At 38.9% G+C, this 26121-nt stretch overlaps 2 protein-coding genes across 4 annotated transcripts in view; one reads left to right on the top strand and one right to left on the bottom strand.

The window, feature by feature from the left end:
* The window catches only part of PIGF (phosphatidylinositol glycan anchor biosynthesis class F), a 35769-nt gene extending 19721 nt beyond the window's left edge, over nucleotides 1-16048 (top strand). For 2 of the 3 annotated variants that reach the window (XM_038551207.1, XM_038551208.1), the window contains exons 5-6: nucleotides 301-409; nucleotides 15732-16048. In XM_038551207.1, the coding sequence (XP_038407135.1) occupies nucleotides 301-409; nucleotides 15732-15845 (223 nt within the window). In that variant the 3' untranslated portion in view covers nucleotides 15846-16048. Of the gene's footprint in view, nucleotides 1-300; nucleotides 410-15731 lie in introns of those variants that run through there. The other variant, XM_038551210.1, reaches the window with a different exon arrangement.
* The window catches only part of RHOQ (ras homolog family member Q), a 39693-nt gene continuing 26652 nt past the window's right edge, over nucleotides 13081-26121 (bottom strand). Inside the window, exons 3-5 of the mRNA XM_038551211.1 lie at nucleotides 20403-20567; nucleotides 19914-20009; nucleotides 13081-16414 (exon numbers count right to left, since the gene is read on the bottom strand). Of these exons, the coding sequence (XP_038407139.1) occupies nucleotides 16259-16414; nucleotides 19914-20009; nucleotides 20403-20567 (417 nt within the window). The 3' untranslated portion in view covers nucleotides 13081-16258. The remainder of the gene's footprint in view (nucleotides 16415-19913; nucleotides 20010-20402; nucleotides 20568-26121) is intronic.

Raw genomic sequence — 26121 nt, 5'->3', positions numbered from 1 at the left:
GAAGGATATGTACTCTATTGCTGGGGAGAGGAACCAGAGCTGATAAAGGTGGGAGGAAGACTTGACTTTTGTTGCAAATGCTCCTTCCTGCTGTTTGACTTTGACCATGTGCACATATTACCTTTCCAACTGGAAAACATTTATATCATCTTATTAATAGTTCAGGGTAAATATAATGTCAATTTGAGATGATCGTTAAATGAACAAAACATACATATGTAATGTTAATTGGCATTACTGTTTGATTCTTTAGCAGCGAAGATCTATACCACTGGTGATTTACTTATTTGTGTTTTGCAGAGTTACATCCATTTGGGAGAACAGTCTTCAGATCACTACAATTTCTAGCTTTATAGGAACGTGGCTTGGAGCCTTTCCTATTCCACTCGATTGGGAAAGACCATGGCAGGTTGGTTTCAGCTGCTTAAAGCAACACAATAAATGTACAGTGGTGGTAAAACTGTTGAAGCTAACCAGTACGTCTGTATAAATTGTATTGTTGTTCACTTAAGTAGGAATGCCAGTTCCCTCTGTCATGTAGGGATGTAGGCGATTTCTTATTGGCCCATAGGCAGCCGGATCAGCCCCCGTTCTGTCTCTTCCAGGCATTATGTTATCTACATGTACAGGTGAATAAATAAGCTTAGTTTGTGAATACTTATGGAAGCTTTTAAAAAACGAGGTAGAAGTTACAGGAATTTCCTGTTTTCAACTTTGATACTCATTGCCTTTGTGGTCTTTTTTTTTTTTTTTCAAGATTTATTTATTCATTCATGAGAGACACACAGAGAGGCAGAGACACAGGCAGAGGGAGAAGCATCGCAGGGAGCCTGATGTGGGACTGGATCGCTGAGCCACCCAGGTGTCCTTCCTTTGTGGTCTTAGATTCATATCTTCTTAATTTGATTTATGGCCAAGTTAAATGTTGATTTTGAAGTATTTTTTAAAAGCATGTAGCAAAGTAGGTTTTGAAATAGGAGTACATGATTTTGGAGGAAGCTCATGAACATCAGGTTGTTTCTGATTACAATAGGATATAGTTAATAAGCTAGATAAAGCACTATGAGGTAACTGTTCTTTTTATTCCCATTTTACGGATGAGGAAATTGATTCCTGGAGGATATATAATATTTCCAAGGTCACTGAGCTAGTAATGAATATATCTTTGTCTTCATTTTTAATGGCTTCCATAGCATGCTGTTATATAGTTATCCCCAAATTTATTTAACAGATTCACTACTGATCATTTAGGTTATTGCCAGTATTTCACTATTATGGACAGTGCTGAGGTAAACACCTTTGAATCTGTATTTTCATGGATTTTCCAATAATTTTCTCAAGATAATTTCTCCCAAGGGAATTGTAGTATTAAAAACTAAATATACTTTCTTTTTTTCAACGCAAAGAGAATGGTTTTTCAGGGATCCCTGGGTGGCGCAGCGGTTTGGTGCCTGCCTCTGGCCCAGGGCGCGATCCTGGAGACCCGGGATCGAATCCTACGTCGGGCTCCCAGTGCATGGAGCCTGTTTCTCCCTCTGCCTATGTCTCTGCCTCTCTCTCTCTCTCTCTCTCTCTGTGACTATCATAAATAAATAAAAATTAAAAAAAAAAGAGAATGGTTTTTCTATTACAAAGCCAGTACATATTTATTTAGAAAATTTAAGCATCATTAATAATTATAAGGAATTATAAGTAAAAATTGTCAAATACCCAACCGCCCAGAGTCAACCCTCTTTTCATTTGTATTTTGGTGATAATTTGTGCAGTTCCTTCTTCATGTGCATAAGTATAATATATGTGTCTTTTTTTTTTTTTTAAACCACCCTGTCCACAGTCACTTTATTGTTAAATCAAAGACAGACTTTTTAGACCTTACTATCAAGGCTTCTCTGACCATTAACTCACTGGAAACACACACTTTCCCTGCTTCAAACTCTTTTATTAACTTTCTGCAACAGCGGCGTCCACTGCTTTTCTTTCTACTATTCGATTTCTCCTTCTCAGTCTCCCTGTGAGCTTCTTTTGGATCACCTCTTCCTGAAACAGGAGCATTCCCTTGGTTTCTGACATCTTTGTTCTCTCACTTTCCCTGCATGACCTCCTCCATTGGCCACAATTACAACTAAAATATGGCTACTGAATCCTAAATCTTTATCTCCTGCTGGGATGTGACCCAGAGTCATCAACGCAGCAGGGTGTTCCTCTGGAGGCACCTTCAACTTAACATGCTTAAAATTCAACTGTTTCTCTGCAATGTAAGTAGCGCTATCATCTACCCATTTGCTTGAGTCAGAGACCTACGAGTCATCCTTGATATACTCCCTTCTTCTTGACAGCCTAGGTCGAACTGGTCACTGGCCCTTTTGTTTCTAGTTTGTTGTTGTGTGTGTGTGTGTGTGTGTGTGTGTGTGTGTGTGTGTGTGTGTTTAATCTCTTGGATCTGTCTTCTCCCCATTTACATTTAATTCTGTAACTTGTATAAGTGTGTCTCATCTATGTCCTCCCTATAAACTATTTATTTACATACCAAAATACACCCCTGATCCTGTCATTTCTCCTGCTTAAAATCTGCCAGTGGCTTCTTCACTGCTTGCCTTGAATAAAGCTCGAGCCCTTTGGCATAGCTTATAAGGCCTCTATGATCTTGTTTCTGCTAGATGTGTAGTATATGTTATTCAGATCCCAGCTTTTCCATTTTTTATGGGATTGAACAAGTTAACTGTAAAATGGAGGTATTAGTGGTAGTTGTGAGGACTAATTGAGATCACTTGCAAGAAATGTTAGCCATTATCTTAAATTATTTTTTAAAATTTATTTATTTATTCATGAGAGACACACAGAGGCAGAGACACAGGCAGAAGGAGAAGCAGGCTTCCTGCAGGGAGCCCAATGTGGGACTTGATCTCGGACCCCAGGATCACACCCTGAGCTGAAGGCAGATGCTCAACCACTGAGCTACCCAGGTGTCCCCACTATCTTAAATTATAAATAACATTCTTATTTATAAGTTTTTGGAAAATAGTACTATCATTTCCTTAAGATAAATTCTTAAAGTAGAATTGCTTGATGCACATTTAAAAACTTTTTTTTCATCATAGTAAGTGTACTCTTTAATTACCATCCCCTATTTCTCTCATCCCCCCCATCCTCTCCTCTCTGGTACATCAGTTTGTTCTCTATCATTAAGAGTGTGTTTCTTGGATTGTCTTTCTCCTTTTTTTCTTTGTTTTTCTTAAATTCCACATATGAGTGAAATCATAAGGTATTTGTCTTCCTCTGACTTATTTCACTTAGCATTATACTCTCTAGCTCCATCCATGCTGTTGCAAAGAGCAAGATTTCATTCTTCTTATGGCTGAATAATATTCTGTTGTATTATATACTACATCTTCCTTGCTATTCATTTGTCGACGGACACTTGGGCTGCTTCCATAATTTGGCTATTGTAAATAATGCTGCTATAAACATAGGGATGTATGTATCCCTTTGAATTAGTGTTTTTGTATTTTTGGATAAATATCCAGTAGTGTGATTCCTGGATTATAGGATAATCTGTTTTTAATTTGGGGGGAACCTTGATACTGTTTTCCATTGGCTGCGCCACTTTGCGTTCCCACCAACACTGCACAAGGATTCCTTTCTCTCCACATCCTTGCTGACTCCTATTGTTTCCTGTGTATTGACTTTAGCCATGATGACAGGTATGAAGACATCTCTTTGTAGTTTTGATTTGCATATCCTTGATGAAGAGTGATGTATATATGTCATTTTTAATCTTTTTTTTCCTTTCAGCAGTATATTATGGAGCTCATTCCTTGTCAGTGAAAATTTACATAAAAGTAATACTCCATTATTTGGGTAAAATCATGTATCAATTTCTTATCAATGAACATTTAGATTTAGTTTCACAATTATTGATTTACTATTATTAATTATGGTGATTATAATATGTAAATATGCATCTTTGCATATTTGTCTAGTTTTCTCTGGTATAATTCCTAGATAATAGCTGGGTTAAATCTTTGATATGTACCTCACTTTCCAAAGACTTTTTAAGGATCCAGATTCTGTGTCTTGCCCCTGAGTGCCTACTTTTAAAGTCCATTCTTTGTGCTTTCTATTAGCAGTTATGTCTTCTAGATAGACAAGTTGTTCTTTTACATTCAGTAAGTCTGGTGGGTTTGCCCTTCCCTGTTATATTCATCTACTGTATATTACAGAAATCCCTAGAGGTTTGGGGTGTCACTGGTATCCTTCTCAAGGTTTTAGTACTGATAAAGGTTTCTTTTGTATTTCTTTGGCCATCTCCGTGATCACTGGGAGATGGAGATTCATTTGTACTCAAGTTACCATCTTATGAAACTTAATGTCATTTAAGAGTGTCAGTGATTTCTAAATTGGAGCAGGACTTTTAGAATCATTAAATTCATTACTTTCAGATACATACAATTAAGTCTAAATACAAAGTATTGGTATATAAAGCACCGTGGGCCATCGGCTCTAATGAGTTGGTAAGGTAATGTGTGATTAACGTGTCAGTTTGTATACAGGTGGAATGTTTTAGAGTGTAAATGTTTGATATTTTGCACTTGTCTAAATCATAAGTTTATAAGACTATGTAGAAGTAGGAACTGAATTATGGGGATTATATGTAACCAAATCTGGGTTTAGGCTTGCCTAGAAAATATAGGTGTTCATGATTTACAATCCATTTATCCATTTTGGATTGTTGAGGCTTTTAGCTACTGACTCGCACTTTTCTACCTCAGTGCTTGTTTACAGTGAGAGGTACGCTGGATCTAAATTGTTGGGGTCACTTTTTAAAATTAATGTGAAGTTTCCATTTGAATTATGGACTTTTAAAAAATATTTTCTAGCTATCTAATTTATGTAACAAGTGTTGGTCTTCATTAAGAATGTTTGATTCAACTGGACTGTTATTACTGGTTCTTTAATTGTCTTTACTGTTGTTTTCAGAATGTTCCTAGTTAATGACCTACTTATTCACTGTAATCTTTTAAAATTATGATACATGCTGTTGGTGGCATGATAGAACTAATGTATAATCATCTTTATTCATATAATAATCACCTGCCCCTCTCTTTCAGCAGTTATTTACTGATGAACTAGGGAAAATGATGAGGCTTCACTGTTTTCTTTCACTTTTTAATTTCCACAAACAAGATGTTTTGTTTTGTTCTGTTTTTCATGAGTTAATTACCTAGAGTCCGTACTCGGTATGGCTCATGATACTGACAGAATCAGTCAGAGTAACAATAATCCTGGGAAAGGAATATGGCATTACCTCAAAATGGAGATTTTTCTAGAGCAAAATCTTATGAGGAGAGGCTACTGTATTTTCTTAATATTATCTAAAATATAACGTGTATAAAGAGGACATTTTAGTTCTCTGTTCCTTGCACAGATAAATGATACGTTTGTAATAAAGCAAGCTTTTCTGGATTGGGATCCAGTCTGTTTATATTCTAGTCAGAAAAACAAGAGTATCTAGTTAAGCAAGTATTTCTTCTTTAAAAACAGACATGCAACCCACACAAACGTTTACATGTATTAGTTAAGTTTTCTCTACTCTGAACTCAAACCTGGCTTTCTATAAAGTTCCAGAGGACAAACATAAACTTATAATGATGTGAGTTCTGTATTGACCAATTTCAAGCTTATTTATATTTTTTTGTATCATTTCATCACCAAATGACTAGAAAGGCCCATTGAAAATATATAACCTCAGTGAAAATAGTTTTTTCATTTACTAATAGGAATTTTAAATAGTTTTAAGTAATAACAAGTGACAAAAGATAGTAGGCACACCTTTATAGTTGGAGGCAGCCTTTCCTTTATTGGAGGCAGCAAGAGGATTTGATTAAAGAGAATATGGTAGGGTGGCTACCCAGAACCCTTATTGGTTATTTTTGTTGTTTTTTAAAAAAAAGTATCTGCAAGACATCTCTCTTCCCTGCCTTAATGATTTGCCTTTAAATATCAGCAAGAAAATAAACATTTAAGTTGCCTATAACTCAGCCTTCTTCATTCCCATAAAATGCTTATAGTTTTATAGTTACTGACAAAAATAAACATTTTGACTGTGGAAAACCTCTGTACATCATAATTACTTGCTGTAACTAAATAGCTAATCAGAAAGTATTTAAGTTCTTACTGCATACAAAGCATATATTCAATGTAAGTATAGCAGATATTTATTACACAGTACTGGAATTTAATTATTTGATAATAATTATTAAGATTCAGATTTAATGTGCTCTAAATGTTTTATAGAATAGTTATGAGCTTTTCATCTGGAAAAAATGTCTTAATTCTTTTCCTTTATCAGAAATAGGCCAGTATTTAATGTTGATAAAAATCAACAGAAGTTTAAGAAATGTTGTTGGTTATTCTGAGCAAAGGCAATTTGCCATAAGGTTTTTATTTTTTAAATATTTTATTTATTCATGAGAGACAGAGAGAGAGGCAGAGACGTAGGCAGAGGGAGAAGCAGGCTCCCTGCAGAGAGCCTGATGAGGGACTTGATCCCAGGACCCTGAGCCAAAAGACAGATGCTCAATCCCTGAGCCACCCAGGAGTCCCACCATAAAGTTTTTAAACCCACTTGTTTTATTACTAGGTAAACAGATATCATGATGATTAAGAGCTCTAACTTCAGATTACTAGATTCAAATCCTGGCTCTGCCACTAGCGAGGATTAAATAACATAATCCTTCTAAAGTACTTAGTTCAGAATCTGACACATAGTCACTGCTTAATTAATGTTATAGGCATTTGTGACCTATAAAAGTAGTTTAATGACTGTATTTTTAGTATTAAAAAAAAAAAAGTAAATCCCGTCATTTGGGTTCTCAAAGTGTTAAGAGAGTACATTGATTATCTCCTTATGATATTTATTTACTCTGCCCAGAAGTCCTTCAGTTGGTGGAGTGAATTGTTTAATTCATCTTTTTCTTCTTTGGTATTTAGGGTATTTGGATGTCACATAATTTTCAGTTCTGTCTGACTTTTAGATGGCAATAGAAAGAAAATTAAAATGTGTAGATCTTTCTGTGTATATACCAGGCATGGTGCTTGGCACTGTCACACAGATAACTTAATCCAAACAAGCATAGTACAAGGTGGGTTTCATTCCCTTTTTTACATATAGGAAAGTCAAAGTGTGAGGAGAGGAGTACACATCTTGCTCAACATTACTGGGCTAAGAGGAAGTCTTAGGAACCAAACCTGATTCTCTCCCTTCCTGGGAACTCTGAAACCTAGCTTGCCTGCCTGCCTTCCTTCCTTCCTTCCTTCCTTCCTTCCTTCCTTCCTTCCTTCCTTCCTTCCCTCCCTCCCTCCCTCCCTTCCCCCCCTTCCCTCCCCTTCCCTCCCCTTCCCTCCCCTTCCCTCCCCTTTCCCTTTTCCTTTCTTTCACCATGGTTTAGATCACTTTGGGAAAGCTTGAGTAGCTATTGTATTGCATTTCTATCCGCACATAAGAATTTCATATCAATGCCATGACCACTGGTGGTGTATGTATTTTAGGACATTAAATTTAATACATTTGTAGGAGAGAATTTGAAGTTAATATGCAAAGCTTTTGTGCCTAGAAAACCCACAACTGCCCTAAACTCTGGACTTGACTAATGCTATTTCCAAATGGAATTGAGCCAGTTAGTCACATCTCTTCTGAGTATACTTATTGCCTGAAAAGTCAAAAAACAAAATTGATTGAGATTTTTTAAAAACAACTTAAAATTGTTTAAAAGTGCTTGTACCTATTTCCATAATAGATAATTAAGGCATCGTTATATGTTAAAATCTTTGTTTTCTCTAGTTTTATCAGGTTAAAAATCTAATATTTGTGAAAAATATATATTAATTTTCTAAAGCCACAGATGCTATGGGCAATTCTTTCATAAATTGAAGCTAGAAGTTATAAGGGTTATTGGAAATACTGCTAGAACAAGGGATAAAACTAAGATTATGGATTTAAGTATTGAAAAGTAGTATGTTTTTAGGTTAATTGGTTTTTCTGTTATCAAAGGTAATATACAGTGTTTTAGACCAAAATAAAATATTAATTTACATGAATATGATTTATGTTTTAAGCATGGGAAAAAGGCTATAACACTTAACTGACAGAAAATGGTTTTGTATTTAAAAAGTGGATTCATTGTAGAGTAATCGTGCTGATAATGCTCTGCTTGCAGGACTTCCATGTGAGAAAGAATAATGCTAACCAGATTAACTTATTTGTATGCTTTTGACCAAGTATTGTCACTTTCACAAAAAGTCCAGGATTACACTACATACCTCTGGATAAATAGCTCTTCCTTAATCTGGGCTCTTGTTCATAGGAGAGTGGTAGGGTATACCTGGGTTGGTGCAGGTTTACAACCAGAGAAATGTATCCGGATGAATAGATTTGTCTATAATGTAGTCCCACATCAGACAATGGATTTGCTTTAGGACATTTAGACAAGCACATCACTTACAACCAGATACAGAGGAAAATATAAATTATCATTTAAAGCCAGTAGAAGTGTCAGCAAACTTTGAAAGATGAATTCTATCTGTCATGAAACACACATTTGTGGTAAGCACAATAAACATTAAGAAGTACCTTGTGAGAAATTTAGAACTAGCTGCCTAGAGCTAGCTTCCTTTTTTTATCTGAAAAAGCCACTAATCCTAATGACTATGAGTTGTTCTGTTTCTAGATTTCCTGATCTGCAGACAGATCAGTTTCCCTATGATATCTGTGACATCATATACCCTTCCAAAACTTGTAATTATATCGCAGCACATATTTTTAAGAATTTATTCTTAAACATCCCAAATCAGGTAATCTTTCAGTAAGTTTCAACTTAACTGTTTGGTTCAGAGTAAGGGCTCAATAGTTTTGATGAATGGAGTCATTCATATGAGACTATTAAAAATGACACAAATTATCTACTGAGTGGTTAGTTTAAAATCAGCTTTTGTACTGGTGCTTCTTAAAGTTGGTGAAAAATGACAGCGAGGAGCAGGAATTATGCTTCTATTTCTGAGGTGAGGGTATATATGGTTGATATAATGCATTGTGTTGTGTGGCTTTTGAGGGTTTTCTTGTAAGCTTTATACTCCTCAGATATTTCATGTGAAAAATGGCATGTATTAAAGAGGATTGCCAGGGCAGGGAATAGTTCTTAGAGTATAGTATAACATTGGTCACGAACTATTTAATTTGTTCTAAACCACAGCTTCTAATTCTCACCTAGCAGTGTCAGTTACTTAAGAAATACTTAATCAGTGGTCACATAAATTTCATTTTTTCAAGCTAAAACATATAATGTACAAAGTTATACTGATGCGTGGTACTCTACAGCTCTGGTGACAAATTCTAAAATAGCCCCATATTTTAAGTATCAGAGGTACTATTACCCGTTTTGAACTTGGGAAACCGAGGCTCAGATGGTAAGTGATCTGGCCAAGGCCACACAGCCAGTAAGTGGCTGACCTGGCTTCACAGCTCAGATCATTCTCACTCCACTGACTGTGCTACTTGCCAGAAGAGTATTTAAAAAACAAACAAACAAACAAACAAAAAACTCCTAAGTGAAATATAAGTATTTTTAAAGTAGCCTAACGTTTTTATACAGCTGTCTTAAAGCTTTCATTGATTATCTGAAGCTAACCTCAGACTTCAGAAGAAATCATCTTCTAATTTCAAATACATGATCATTTTAGGAAACCTGTAGTAGCTCATAAACCACCATACTCAGTGATATACCAAACTAGCTACCTGGATCAAAAGCCAGTGGATATCATTTCAGTGACAGGACAAGATTAAAAATCTACTTGTACTTAATATATATTAAAGGAACCTAGGTAATACTGTGTAGATTATAATTAAAATGTAATTAAGCTGTTTACTCTTAAAGCACATAACAAACAGATGCCATCTACATTATTCAAATTGATCCTTGGGACGCCTGGGTGGCTCAGTGGTTGAGCGTCCACCTTTGGCTCTGGTCATGATCCCAGAGTCCTGGGATTGAGTCCCACATCGGGCTCCCCTTAGGGAGCCTGCTTCTCCCTCTGTGTCTCTGCCTCTCTCTCTGTAAGAGAAATGAATGAAATCTTTATTAAAAAAGAAAAAAAAAGAAATTGATCTTTAAAATTCTGAACCAAAATGTAGAGGGTCACTGTATTACCTTGACCAACTAGAATGGCTAATAAAAATACTTGTTAGGGTTAAGTGATGAAGAATACAGGGATCCTTTTTTTTTTTTTTTTTAAGATTTTATTTATTCATAAGAGACAGAGGCAGATATAGGCAGAGGGAGAAGCAGGCTCCTCATAGGGAGCCTAATGCGGGACTCGATCCCAGATCCTGGGATCACGCCCTGAGCTGAAGGCAGACACTCAATCATTGAGCCACCCAGGCATCCTGAATAAGGGGATTCTTAACCAGGAGTCTAGATGAGGGGGTCTTTGAGTCCCTGAAATGATATGATATATATGTATAAAATCTATGGGTCACATTTGACAAGAAGGAAACATGAATTCTGCTAGATGTTGTTTTTATTTTTATTTTTTATTTATATATTTTTTAGAGGGAGGGATGGGGAAGAGGGAGACAGAGAATCTTAGGCAGGCTCCACCCTCAGTGCAGAGCCCCATGCGGGGCTCAATCTCATGACCCTGAGATCATGACCTGAGCTGAAATCAGGAGTTGGATTCTTTTTTTTTTTTTTTAAGTATTTTTTTTTAATTTTTATTTATTTATGATAGCCTCAGAGAGAGAGAGAGAGAGAGAGAGAGAGAGGCAGAGGGAGAAGCAGGCTCTATGCACCTGGAGCCCGACGTGGGATTTGATCCTGGGTCTCCAGGATCGCGCCCTGGGCCAAAGGCAGGCGCCAAACCGCTGCGCCACCCAGGGATCCCAGGAGTTGGATTCTTAAGTGACTGAGCCACCCAGGCACCCCTAGATGTAGTTTTTAAAACATATTTTTAAAGTATGTTAAAAATTTTGAGGAGGGATTTTTTTAATAGGTTGAGCTTTAGAGATGGTGTATTTGGGGAATGATGGTGTTCTGGATTGTAATGACAACTTATATGTGCCTATTAGGAATATGAGCTAAAAGATTATTATCAATTTATAACTCACATGTACTTTGTGCCAGATACTGTTACAGGTATGATTCTAAGAACCACATAGTGCATTTTCTCATTTAATCATTAACAGCAACCCTGTGAGGTGGGTTTTATGATGATCTTCACAGATGAGAAACCGAGTTACAGTGAGGTTAGGTGACTTGCACAGGGTCACATATTTAATAAATGGCAGAGCCGAGACTCAAATCAATCTAATACAAAAATTAGTATTCTTAAATCATTATTCTGTACTACTTAGAACATGCTTTGAAAAGTCCCAGCACTACATAGATACATCAGTGATGCTCGATCAGAAGAGAGCAGTGGGGTCTTCAGGTGGAAATAAGCTTATATAATTTTGAAATGTCTTTCAACCAGCAACAACATTGATTTGACAGAGAAAACATACAAAGTTAAATCTGTATTGTTGAGAAATTGGTTTTTAGCTTATTAGGGTAAAATTGTTTTATTTCTGGGAAAAACACAACTTATTGCTGGTATCAAGTACCCGGACCTTATAATATCCGGCCTTTCTTAATGCTATTTTAAGAAAACATTGACCTTTTTTTTGGTTTAAGTGGTGAAAAAACAAGAAGCTATTTGGTTTAGAGAAGGGATAATAGTAGTACTCTAAACAAAACACTTTGTTCACATGATGTAGCTATTCATTTTTAAATGAATGTTTTAGTGATTAAAACATTTTTAATTTATAAGAAAACTGGATAAAAAACGATGGTCATTTTGGTGGCAAACATTTGTGAATGACTTCCTTTACATGAATGTCTTTGAGTTTTCTATTTCCCTTAAACAAAATAAGATAATTATATATAGCCATCTCAGATGACCATAATTTGGAGAAATGTTTGTAGCATTGCAGTTGGATTGTCTGTTCAGTAGATGATACCAGTATGATAAGCCTATTTGTGGCATGAAGAATGTTAAGTAGAAACAGCTCTGTAAGACAAGTACCTAGTTTTAAATGGAAAACCCCAAGATGTAAGTATGAAGATGTGAGATGAAGCTAGGATGGTTCGATAAGTCAATATGGATCTATTGTCATTGTGTAGTTTTAAGTTTTGTTTTTTTTTTTAATTATTTATTCATGAGAGAGAGGCAGAGGCAGGCTCCATGCAGGGGGCCTGATGTGGGACGCGATCCCAGGACTCCAGGATCACACCCTGGGCTCAAGGCAGGTGCTAAACTGCTGAGCCACCCGGGAATTCCCTAGTTTTAAGTTTTTTAAAGCAGTTGTAAGGTCAGTAGGAAATTCAATCATGAGAACCTTAGAGGAAAGGTGATTTAGTGGGCAGCCTCCCCCAATTCCCTTCAGCTGCTCCTTTTGACATTCCCTATCCTGGGAATAAAAAATCAGAAAGGTTGCCCTTACATGAAGAAATTCTCCTTTAAAAAATGTGTCACCATTAAGGGCTACTTATTTCAGGAAAGTCCAGCAGGAAAGCTGGATCCCTCACTAGCAACTAGTCTTCAAAGCCAGTCCAACATTTCAACTTGATGATGGCATGGATTTCTTAAGAATTGAATAAATAGCAAATGCTCTGAGCCTTAACCCCTCATTAGACACAACTTTTAAACTGATAGCTCATCTTTGGCATTCCATTGGAGGTGCAGTATGGCAGCTGTTCAAAGAGCATGAGTGTGACTGTGGACGTGAGTGTTTGGAAACAAAGAGCCATGCTGAAATTACAAAGTGATTCAAGTAGAACTTAGTGACCCAAATTGGAGTTTGGCTGGGATTCATGAGGGATTATTATTTTTTCTACACTCTGACAACACACTTTTTAACAAAGTGCAGGTGCTCACACTTGGCTGGTGATTAGACTCACACCATGAGAAACAGAGAAATGAGTATTATCCCAAATGCTTACATAGGGTGTTAAATAAAAACTACTAAGGTAAGAAGTTCAATGCTTTACATAGGTAGTAAACTATGCATATTATTTTATTTATAACCCCATGTGTTAAGATGGGACACTGTTAAAGTAACAATCACTTAAAAAGCAACAACCAACAAACCAGTATTTAATTTGGTACTTAAAAGTAATAATTAAAAATCAAATGGAAGCAACGCCTAAAGTAACTAGTTCACAATAAAAACCATTCTTTCAGGCTCTACTTACTGGAAATAAGATAATTCAACATGGGCTAACCTAAAATGTATCTGTAGAGACAGAATAAGGGTACACATCAGCAAAGTATTAAATAAGATTTCAGGGAGCCCCTAAAATTTTAAGAACCTCAGAATTGATTATATGCAAAAAAATGAACTGTACGTTTCTTTTAAGTTCATTCATACATGACCTTATTTGAAGCAGTGTGTTTGCTTTGACTAGCAAAATTCATGTCACTAAGATATTTCTGAAGTATTTCCCAGATATTTGGCTACTTTGAGCTAGTTCTTCCAGTGATTAGTCTCAATTTCTGCTGAAACATAAGTCTTTAATGAAGACGTGCTTCTGAAAATAAGGCAAATTTTTCTACAATCTGCTCATGAATAGAAAACAAATCTTTGGTTTTTAGTTAGGGTGGCGGGAAGGATTGAGTGCAAAAAGAAATACGAAGGAATCAAAGCAATGAAAAGGCTCTTAATAAGCAATGGGAAACTCCAAACCCCATCAAGGTCAATAGAGTACCTAAGGCACCTCAGGTTCAGATGATATAATCATCTTTGCTTAGAGTTCTAATAATCTATATACAGGATTTTTACCATCTTAAGAATGTGCAGCTGAAAAGGTAATGTCCAACAATGAATATTGTGAAAAAGAAGAGAATCGTAAGAGTTGATAAATGGGAGAGATGTTGGAGGTCCTCTCGTTCTACCTCCCATGTTTTATAGATGAAGAAACTGAGGCCCAGGCAGGAAACAGAAGGACACCAGAGTTTGTGTTTCCCAATTCCTAGTCCATTTCTCTTAGGGCAGATCAAATTCTAGATTTTTAACTTTTATTGCCTAGTAAACCAAGTATGAAAAAGTTTCAGAGGTGAATTTGAGGAAAAAAAAAAATCCCCATCAATTTCCCAAAGGCGAGTTGGAAATGTAGAATACTTTACTGTCTTAATTCCTTTATACTATGTGTTGGACAGCTTAGTTAATATACTAATTGATTTATGCAATTCCTTTCAGTTCTATCTAAAAATAACTAATTAATTAATCGACCCAAATTAAATGAGTTATATAAAGATTCCATTTAAGCATACATAAGGCCATGGTACTTAATGTGAACCATCGCTTTTGGGAGAAGGAAGACATCCACTGTCCAGTTCAGAAAGAAAGATCCGGACTAGTTATTCAGTAGACTCTCCACTCTTCAAAGGGGAAGATGATGCTTATATTTTTAAAAATCTCTACAAAGCTCACATACAAGACAGTACATCCTAGATTTGTGACTGATAGGAGCATTTAAGGCTGTCATTTTCAAGTATAAAAGTTTAGTGTTCCATTACCCAATCTGTGCAGTAGACACAGCTATTAGCTCAAGTCATGAAAATTAACAGAAGCTCACCAAAGACATAAATAAATCATAATTTAGTCAACAGCAAGTTTAAATGTAGGAAAGGCTGGAGAAAAATTTATGGGTTAGATTATGCTTCTCTGAACTGCATTAATTTATTCAAACTGAAACTTTGTCTAACACTATTGTCTGTTGTATGGCATTTGGAACAAAGCAGATCCATTCAGACCAAACAAGGAAGCTTAATTAGGTTACGGAACTAGTAATTAAGATGGTTCACCTCTAACACAGTTCTATGGCCTGATCCCCCAGAGAAAAATTAGAAATGGCTCCAGTATACCAAATAAGCTTCACGGATGCACATAATTTTTTTTTTTTTTTTAAGCAGGGCCTTTCACCTAGGGACTAGCATGCACTGCTTGTGGATGAAAGAAATGAACATTATTTACTTCTGGCTTGCTTGATGTAATATTGCAAAATGCAATACAGTTGGAGAAAATGGGTATTTAGAAGCCAGTGTTTCATTTAACTGACACTCTATCTAGGTGTGTACATAAGTTGTAGTTCTAGAACTTCTGCTATGGTTCCAATACCTGTGTCTGAAAGGTGACATCAGTATTATTATGGAAGCAGTTGCTTCGTTATAAATTCCATGTCACATGCTTGAATCCTAGGTCTGTTCTCTTCAGTGCTATGTAAAGTTTCTCGTAGTTTGGTCAGCATACACAGGTCTCATGTCATCTGATACATAAGCCAAGGTGGAAATTAAAAGACAAAATTGTCAACTACTTCAGACAGCTATATCAAGTCCAGGATTATGACAAAGTCTGACCCAGAATTTTAATTTGTAGTTGTAGGGTGTATCTCATGCAGTTTGGGCAGCATCAAACTAAATCTACAGTTGCCAGAAGCCTTGTTACAGCCGAATGTACAGTAACTAGAATGTGTACATTTTTAGTGTTTATGATAAATGCAGTTATGACCTTATTACACTTTTGGCATTCTTTAAGAAAGCACATTAAGCTTTAATATAGAAATATTTACGTTACACTTAAATTGTGCTCAAGTAATAATAAAAACAGTTGTTCTTTTTGACCTCCTACATTCTCTTCTTAGGTATGGCCCATCTCCTGCACGCTTGGAGCGACCTTTGGCTACGTGGCTGGCCTTGTGATTTCCCCACTCTGGATATACTGGAATAGAAAGCAACTTACATACAAGAACAATTAATTGGAGCAAAGGGAGAAGAGATTTCTTTGTGCAGATTCCATAAAGACTGTGCAGAAATGTATGTGGTCTAAGCCAGGCAGTTCCATTTACAGCACTATTTTTTATGTAGTTACAACTTACAACATGATGTGATTGTAGCTTTTTAAACTATGAAACCCCTGAGAGATTGTACCTTCTAGTTGAAATAAAGTATTTATAATAGATTGTGGCTTCAGATGCTGTTTGCTGCTTCTTGGACCTTTAAGAAACATTCTTAATGAATTTTATAGAATTCTGAGGACAAGGTGTTTTGTTTGTTTTTTTCTTTCAAGTTTTAAACTGCTTCATTATTTAAAGAGGTCTGGGTATAGCTGTAGCATTTCATATGCTTTTTGAGAGAAATGGACAGTCTCGTTGGCCACTGAAGATGTTTTTCACGTAATCAAACAACAGTTTATACATCTCGATCCTATTCTTTTTTTTACTGTGTGTTTCTTTGGAGTTAAAATGGCTATGATAGCCTCATCAAAAACAGTCTTCAATCCCTTCTGGGTTAAAGCCGAACATTCCACATAGCAGCATGCTCCTATCTGGGAGGGAGAAAAAAAAAAATCACAAACATATAAAATCTTTTTTACACAATTGGTATGACACAACACACCATTAAAAGGAAAATGAGAAAATACAGCTATGCCGAAGGAATGAAATCATCATCCATATTCATGAAACCCAGAGGTAGCTCACACAAAAGTAAGCAAATATCCTTCCACACTTATTCCATGAAAATTTATGTCATTCATCAAGTATTTACTGGTTACCTACCATATGCCAAGCACTGTTTTAGGTGCTAGAGATAATGTCAAAGAAAGAACTGAACAAAAGACCACAGTCCCTGCTGTGTGATGCTCACATTTGCTGAAATTCTCCTGGGAGAGCGAAGAGCAGATGGTGGTGCGTACCTCAGAGCAAAAGAGCTGGGGAGATGGGTCGTGCACGGGTGGGAAGCTTCTTGACAGAGTGGTTTGAGGGATACCTACGGGGAGAGGTTCCAGGCAGAAAGAGCCATAGATGGAAAGACCCTGATGCAGGAGCATGCTCAGAGCGTTCAGGGAATGGTAAAGAAGCCAGAATTGCAGGAGAAAGCGAGCGGCAGGGACTGGACAGCACGAGGCAGGCCAGGGAGGCAGCCCTGAGGCCAGGAGGGTAAGGACTTTGGCTTCTACTCTAAGACAGGCTCCATTCAGTCACTGGGAATCTACTGAGCATTATTATTTGCCAGATGAGAGAATACAGCAGAGAACAAAATGAAGTCTGCCCTGCTATCACGAAGCTTCTACTTTACAGGGAGAAGACCACGAGCTGCTAGGGGAAGAATGTCAGAAGGCAGCATGTGGCCTGTAGGAAGACAGGGAGTGGGGCCAAGACCAGGCAAGGCCTCACTGAGAAAGCGGTACCTGAGCAGAGACCTGGAAGGAGTGAGAAAATACTTCCCTGTTGCACGGGGAGCAACACTAGGTGGATGGAGGAGCAAAAGTACTAATGCCCTGAGGTACAAGACTTTGGGGACACAGCAAGGAGGCCATGTGCCTGCCCTACAAGCAGTGAGGCAGCCATGCAGCCAGCCACGTGTGAGGACTCTGGCCCCTGTGAGCGAGCTGGGAAGGCACTGGAAGATTCTGAGCATAGCAGTGACCTGGTGGAGTTTGTGTTTTTAAAGACTCACTCGGGCTGCTATGTTCTCAACATAGAACAGATGGCCATGGGGTCCCAGACAGAAGCAGAAAGGGGAGTCTGAGCCGTTCTAGTGATCCAGGCCAGGGATGGAGGGGCCCGGCCAGACTCAGAGGAGCAGATGGTGGGTGTATTCTGAATACTTTGGATACTGGATGTATTCTGAAGGCAGAACGGTAGGTTTTTGCCCCAGAGTTGCTGGGACAGGAGGAAAGCGAGAGCAAAATCAAGTGTGACTTCAAGGTTTCTGAGCTGAGTAACCGGGAGGACAGGCACGGAGGATAAAATTAGGAATTCCGTTTTGGACATGTTAATTTTTAGATGCTTAGCCACCCAGATGGACTTGGTGAGGGAACAGCTGGATAACCAAGTCTACAAGAGTTCAGGGAGGTGGTCAGGCTGGAGATAGAAATCTGGGCATCTTCAGTGGCAGACTTTGCAAACCGCCAGCCCGACAGCAGCTCGCCTAGGCCTAGTGAGGGGAGCTGCAGAAGAAAGGCTGTACCAGAAGCTGAGTGCTGATCCCTGGGCATCCAGCACGGAGACAGGGAGAGGAGACATGGAGGAGAGGCCATTGCCAGGGGACGGAACCAGGAGAGGGCCTGCAAGGGGGCCAGGTGAAAGTATTCTGCTGCCAACAGGCCTATAAGTGGGGTGCTAGTGTTTTGCAACCACTTTTTCCCCCTAAAACCACATAATAAATACAAACATCTCAACATGTGTTACTGTAAATTTTTAATAGAAGCAGGGTTTTTTTTGTTATGTATTTTTTTCCAATTAGAAACAAGGCAGCAACTTTGTAGCCATCTCTGTAATAACTTTTTTTAAAGATTTTATTTGACAGATGATAGAGCCAGAGAGCACAAGCTGGGGAGAATGGCAGGGGAAGAGGGAGAAGCAGACTCCACACAGAGCAGGGAGCCCAACTTAGGACTCAATCCCAGTACCCTGGGATCATGGCCTGAACTAAAGGGAGATGCTTAACCCACTGAGCCACCCTGGTGCCCCTGGAATAATTTTTTAAAGATCAGTTACTACATATGGAATGGCCTGATCAAAAGTGTGCATGACTTTGAGGCTTTTGCATATTGTCAAGATTGCTTTTCCTCAATGACCAACGGTAACAAGAGAGTGCCCATTTCCTTACACCCCTGGAACAGTGGCTATTATAATTAATTTCTCTCTTTTTTTGCCAATTTAATAGGGGTAAATTGAACTTACATTTGACTACTGAGGACTCTGAACACACTTCCTATATGCAATGGCAATCTGTATTTTTTGGTAAATTTTCCATTGAGGTTCTAAGTCCATTTTTCTATTGGGGTAATATATGTCTTTTTCTGATTAATTCATATGCAAGGAATTCCTGTATACTAAGTATGTTAACCCATTTTTCAGCCATACATATCAAGTTTGTTTCATGACTTCCCATCGTGTTTCTGGCATTTGATGTATCAAATTTTTATGTAGTTAAATCACCAATGTCATTTGCCAATTTTACCTCTATGAAGTTTTAGAAATTCTTTCTCTCCCTGAGATTATGAAATTTACTACACGGAATTTCTAAAGCGATTTGTTAGTGAAGCTATTTGTCTTTTGTTTTAGGAAAAAACCGTCCTCCAAAAAGTTTTCTTGCTTTCTTCTGCCTCCTAATAGTACATTTAAAAAGACCTTATTAGATTCTGTTTCCACAAAAGTCCTATTAGAGTCACATCTATAAAACAGAATCCAATAATGTTAGGGCCAAAGAGAGAGAAAAGTAAGCCTAACTTCAGGGGGAGGAAGAATAGAAGTTAAAAGTTTTATGCACATCACAGTTGTATATTTTTTAGAATGCTAATATTTTCTATGTTTCATAAAAAAAATTGGAAGAAAACTCAACATGTTTCTTTTCAGATCATAACTTTTTGGTTTTAACTGCAGATTTAAACTCACCCCATGCCATTCCCCATCAATTCTATGAGTCTTAACAGAAGACAGAGTCTGCTTTGGCACAGTTTAAACATTTAAGAGATTTAAAAAGGCTTTTTCTGATGCCTCTTTCTTCAGGTAACTTATTAGGAAAATATCATTGGCTTTGTCGCGCAGGTGCGAGTGCCTGGGCTCTGTGGTCCGGCCTTTCCTGCAGCCCAGCTCTGCCATTTATTACCTACGGGACCTGACAAGTTACCTGCCATCGCCAAGTCCCCGTTTGTGGTAGTCAGACCCACCCGAGTAGAGGTGCAAGGAGTAAGTGAGGTAATACACGTACAGCACTCAGCACAGTGCCTGGCATACAGTAAATGCACAATAAATGTTAGCTATTATTACCTGAGCTGCTTTGACATTTCTTTTTAAATTTCATAAAGGTTCTGTTACCTCTTTTGCTAGTTTCTGTCCTTGTTCCACACAAATCGGTTTTTCTTTCATATCATTCAGTCTTGCTAAAGTTTTGGGGTCATCTCGGAGATCAATCTAATCAAGAAAGTTCAACAATGTCCCATAATGTTACAAGTCTTTAAAGATAAATCAAAGCATGTAGTCCCATTTAGTCCCACATACCAAATGAAGATTAAACAGATGAACTTCACTTTTAAAACCAACTCATTTAAAACAAAAACAAAAACAAACAAACAAAAAAACAACCCGTATGATTGCTTTCCTCTGGCACTACTTTGACCAAATTCCAAATTCTTTTTTTTTTTTCTTTGACCAAATTCTTATTTTTCTATAAGAAATAGTATTTTTACAACTTGCAATTGAAATTAAACATGCATATCATTTGCTAAACCTTATTTCTCTGAAAGCAACAGCACGAGATAGGCCAAAGAGACTATTCTTAAATGGGTAACATCAAAGCAGGCATACCTGAGTTCCTATTAATAAAAAGGGTACATTTGGTGCATATTCCTTAAGTTCCGGTACCCACTCCTCTTTCACATTTTGAAATGAGGCTGGATTTACCACAGAGAAGCATATAAGGAAGACATCAGTCATTGGATAAGATAAAGGCCTCAGACGATCATAGTCTTCCTAAGGAAGAGAGAAAAACCTCATTATTCCCATTTCTCTAGTTTATCAACAGCAGGTATATAAGGTTACGTGGCCGAAGAAGCAAAGTCAGGAGAATTCCACAAACACAATGTCTGGCACTCTACAAAAATCAAGATAATTCCATTGGTTTGTTAGTTCTTCCTCTTGGGGTTACCAACGGTATGAAAACATCATTAACAACTACAACGAAACTTGGAGAAAATGTATCGCAATTACTAAAGCCGCCACTAGAAACACGTTAAACTGCAAAATTTACACAAAGAATTGACTGAAGCTACACCTTGTCTGATGATCCTAATTTATAACGGCTACCAGATGTTGAATGTTTACGGAGTGTCAGGATATAATCCAGGCGCCCTCCCCCGCATTACTTATTTCATCCTCCTAAGAGCTACATGACCTAAGTACTCTTACCCTGTCTTCCACTGGAAGGAAAGGAGGCACAGAAGTGAAATAACCTGTGCAAGGTGCACAACCAGTGGGAAGGAGACGGGATGCAACCCCGGACAGTGTTACTCCAGAACCTACACCTTAACCACTGTACATTACACGGAGACCTTGAATATCTGTTTGCCCTCTTTATACTGTTTTCTTAATTACGCGTGTGTGCAAGTTTAAAGATAGAAACATAGAGTGAACGCACAAAGATCCCCCTTTCCTCTTCGATTTCCATTCCCTTCCCCAAATGTAGGTGTTTTCAGGTGTATCTTCCCAATTCTCCTTCTACGCATGTGTAAACCAACTGTACGTATTCCAACATCCGTACATAGAAGAGATCAAGCGATCTGTGTTGTTCTGCATCCTTCGGTATCTCCCGGAGATCTTTCCACATGGGAATACGTTAGGCTGCTACATAATTTTATTTTTCTTTAAAGATTTATTTATTCATTTTAGAGAGGCAGAGAGAGCAGGGGGAGGGGCTGAGGGTTGTGGGGGGGGGGAGAGAGAGAAAGAGAGAGAGAGAGAGAGAGAGAGAAACAGACTCCCTGCTGAGTGCAGACCCCGACTGGGGGCTCGATCTTATTTCCCTGAGATCATGACCTGAGCTGAGACCAAGAGTCATTCACTGAACCCACTGAGCCACCCAGGCACCCTGGACTACTACATAATTTTAAACTGCTGCTTTGAATTCTGCAGAAGGGCTGTCCTACCGATCCTGTTTTGCTTAGACTCCTTTCTATGCCACAAATATTCTGCTTATTTCCATTCTGATGAGTGAACCGTCAGGACTCCCATTTCTGCCATGGTTCGATTCTCCTCTGGTTTCAGGGAAACTTTATTCTTCATCTCGGCCACCACCCCTCCCACCCCTTCCCGACCAGAACCGTGTGAACGCGGAACCTGTTAAAAACACCCTGCGCTCGTGGCTCAGCAGGAGCAGTAGCATTTCCCTTGTGGGACAATTTTCCTTTTGTGTCACCTTCTGACATTTTCCTTACTAGAATGTTCAACGCAAGTGTGTTCAAGCCTCAAATTCTTGACCTGGGAGTCAGCCCTTCTGTTTTTCTGTGATGCTTTCAGAAAGCACAGCTGCAGCCTGCTGCCAGGGGCAGCGCAAGGTTTCTCAGGTGCTGGCCGCCACAGGCCGAGGGGGAAATGCCATCTCCAATCTTCTTTACCCTTCCTGTTTAAAACAGGGGCCCTCTAACTGCTTTTGAATAAAGCCATGCTAGGGCATTAATGAATGGCATTAATTAATGAAGAAATCCGGTAGCAGGGGTGTGGAACACATTGTACCCCTGCCGGTCACTTTAAGAGGGCTACTGTTAAAAATTATAACAGGTTTTCACAATTCAGTTTGAGCGTTACCCAGCGGAATGGGTGCATGAACTAAATTCACTTTCTGCTCTGCTATTTCCAACTGCACGTCCACGGCGGAGAAGTAGGGTCAGCGCTGATCCTAGCATTCCACCTGGCAACTCTGGGTTCCTGAGCAAACGTGTGCTCAGCACGGTCAGGCAGTGAGGGGGTGGGTGTTCTTGTTAAAAATCTCTCCTTGTCCATATTTGGATATCAATTTTCACAGAACGAGAAACGAGGATACGATCTCCCTGGATTCTGAGGAATCAATGAAATCATGCGACGAAAGCACTGGGCATAGTGCCAGGCACATGCAACACCTCTTCTAGCACTGTAACATAAATCCTTCATCCCACGGGACAGCGATTCTCCTTTTCCTCTGCAAATCCACGCAGCGGGCCCTCCATCTCCCACCAGGGCTGGCTTCGCAGCTCTCTCCCACTGCAGAGAAGAAGCTCTTTTGGGAGAAGTAACATTTTCTCCTCTGGCATCAAGATACACAAAACAAACTGAGGTCCCTTGAGGACAGTATAATTTTCAGATCAATGAAAGAGAATGCTATATCATCATTGTCCTAATTAGTCATTTTGGAACTCAAGAGCCTTAAGACTAAAATGTGACCAAAAAAAAAAAAATCAAATTAGATTTCTGTAATGAAAATTTTACTTTTCAAGCAAATTTACCTCATCAGGGGAATAGAACGTGTACTTTCTCTAGAAGGAGATTACAAGAAATAGTGAGTGAATGCGAAGTTCTCTAGAAATGCTTAATAACATTAATGCAAACATTCTATAGAACACAGGTCTGTTGTACAGATGCCTTTCATAACCATAACAAATACAGACTTTCCTCGCTGAGATACATGCAGACACATAGGAAGGAAATTAATCATTTCTAGACTCTTGTTAACTTGCAGATTTTGTTGGAATAATTAAACTGTGATGGATTGAGGTTATTTAAAAAAAACTCACAAAGACAAGTATGTTTAGAACTCCTTGGAAGGCAGTGTTACTTCTTCTGTCTGAACTACCGAAAATGAACTTCTGCCTCTAATCTGTGGCTAAATAACTGGCAGTTATTAAAAGAAGGAGACCTTTCTGCTTCTATTCAGCCTGAGTAATTAGATGTCCAATAACAGATAGCAAATTTAAAAAATAAATTCTCCCCCGTCCATACTGTATCCTGCATCACCAAATGACATTGTTTACCCCCACTGTGCAGTGTCCCGGGTGAACTTCCGGTGCAGTGAAGATTTGGATTTGGGGATAAATAAACTGAAACATAAGGAACTTTTCATCTCCAGCTTTACATTTGAAACTCCTGGCATCACAAAGAAAGGGAGCAACAGCCCTTAATTTTAAACAGCCACTTAACCGAAGTCAGAGATCCTCCAAGCCGATTCTCTGGCATCCTCCTAACCCAATCAATTCTATTTTAGTTCAAATGTTTTAAAAAGGCAGATATTTAGGGACGCCTGGGTGGCTCAGTGGTTGAGCATCTGCCTTTGGCTCAGGTCGTGATCCCAGGGTCCCGGGATCGAGTCCCGCATCGGGCTCCCCTTGAGGAACCTGCTTCTCCATCTGCCTGTGTCTCTACCTCTCTCTGTGTGTCTCTTGTGAATAAATAAAAAAATCTTGACCCCCAAAAAGGCAGATATTTAAATATTTCCCAATGGGGGTAGAGAATTTAAAAACAACTATCTTAACATCAAAACCATGAAAACCTACGGCAAGTTCAGTCAACAGGACTGTCGGGCGGCTTAGTAAAATCTTCAGCTTGTTACCCAACTGGCGAAGTGCCAGAACTATCAATTTTTTAAAAAGGGTGTTCAGATAGCTTCGTGAGGAGGCCCTCCATTCCTGTCAAGAGCCTTTGATCTGTGATGATGACAAGCTTGACCCTTGAAAACTATCATACTCTTACAACCTGCCCAGAATCCGCCAACAAGAGGACACTGAAGAATCGGGCTCTGACAGGAAAAGAGAGGTCTTCACGTGCAGCAAACAACCCTCGGCTGAGAGACAGCTCTTCACCTACAGCTCGGCTGTCAGTGCCCGTGAGCACTTCTGCACCACCTCTATCCCCTTCCTGTGGACCTGGGCTCCCTCCTACTTTTGGGAATTCTGGGTAAAATACATGCTTCTAGGATGTGTGTGTCTATTTAAAATACATATCTGAAGTATACAGCTCAAGCAAAACCATGCACAGTGGACGGTGTAGGCCTTGCCATGCTTTGTTAGCAGGCATGCTATCACACACTGATCATTTAAACTCAGTCAGCGAAGATTCACAGAGCCCATACCATGGGCGATGTACCAGGAGTACATACACACAAGGAAGGAACTGTCTCCTCTGGAGCTTGTAGTTTAGTTGGGAATTCAGGATGTATACATATAAAATGACAGTCGTTGGGGTGCCTGGCTGGCTCAGTCCATGGAGCGTACAACTCTTGATCTCAGGGTTGTGAGTTTGAGCCCCACGCTGGGTGAAGAGATTACTTAAAAATAAAATCTTAAGAAAAAAAAAATGAACGAATGTGAACTAGAGTAGGTGAACTAGATAAATGCTTCATCCAAGAAACATTCATAAGCACCAACCACGTACCCAGAATGGTGCTAAGTGCAATCATCTGGGAAGTGAAGGACAAGATTCAGATCATATCCAATTTGTAAAACACCTTATTACACGTGCCAAGTGCTCTCATATCTGTGTGTCCAAGAAAAGGCACCAAGCTCACAAGGCAGTGGTATGCACGACGTGTCTGTGCACCTCACCAGTGCTTTGTGGACCTCCGGGCCACAGCCTAGAAGAAGAGACTGGGGCACGCAAAGAGGAAGAATCTGGAAGGTGGGGAGAGACACAAACATCTCTAACAGTCTCTGCTCAGAGGCGGTTCATGGTAAGGGAGACAGACATACGCGAACACTTTATCACAGGCCAGAATGGGGTGAATACTAAGAGTTACGGTAAAGAGGTGATGCTAAGAAAAGACTCAGGAGAGCCAGCATCTAGTCGTGCCTTACCCAATGGCAAGGACTGGCACATACATGACCTACCAGCCACGTGGCCTTGGTCAGCTCACTTCTTTCTTAGAGGCTCAGTGTCTCTGTCCACAAACTGGGAGAGTGTCAGGGATAAATGCTTAGAAGGCTGCAAAGTGCTCTGAGAATGTACTATACCGCCCAAGAATGCAGGCTGTTACTTCAATTTAGAAAATAGTCATTCATCAAAACCTACAAGAGTCTTCCTCTGTAACAACCTATGATGAGAAAAAGTGGGACCACAGCGGAATAACTCTTTAACAGACAAGCCCCAGATGTCTAAAGCGTAGAGCAGTTTCTGACTCCTTTAAGGAATAGAGAAAATGTATGTCGACCGAGTAAGAATGGCTCTTGAGACTGGTGGCTTGTGGAACATGAAGGAGCAACTCTGTCCCTTCCAAAGTGCACAGTAGCAATCTCTAACCCAACATCTGCTTCTAGTAAGAAGCCCAAAATAGGTATCAGGCATGGCTCTTGGAACGCCCCACCCCACAAAGGGCTCTCTCCTAAAGCCAAGAGGCCACGTGCACTGCAGCTAGCTTCTGAAGATGAAAAGCTGTTTGTCATAAATCCAACTTATAAACACTTCTGCTGTAATTCACCATAATAGTAGCCTGTGAGTCCCTGTCTCCTTTGTCAAGTGCTTGCATCACCTTTGAGTTCATTTTGCATTTAACTCTGCAAAATGAAAA

Source organism: Canis lupus, chromosome 10 (genome assembly GCF_011100685.1).
Source record: "Canis lupus familiaris isolate Mischka breed German Shepherd chromosome 10, alternate assembly UU_Cfam_GSD_1.0, whole genome shotgun sequence".
Taxonomy (NCBI): domain Eukaryota; kingdom Metazoa; phylum Chordata; class Mammalia; order Carnivora; family Canidae; genus Canis; species Canis lupus.
This window is presented reverse-complemented; position numbering and strand designations above follow the sequence as displayed.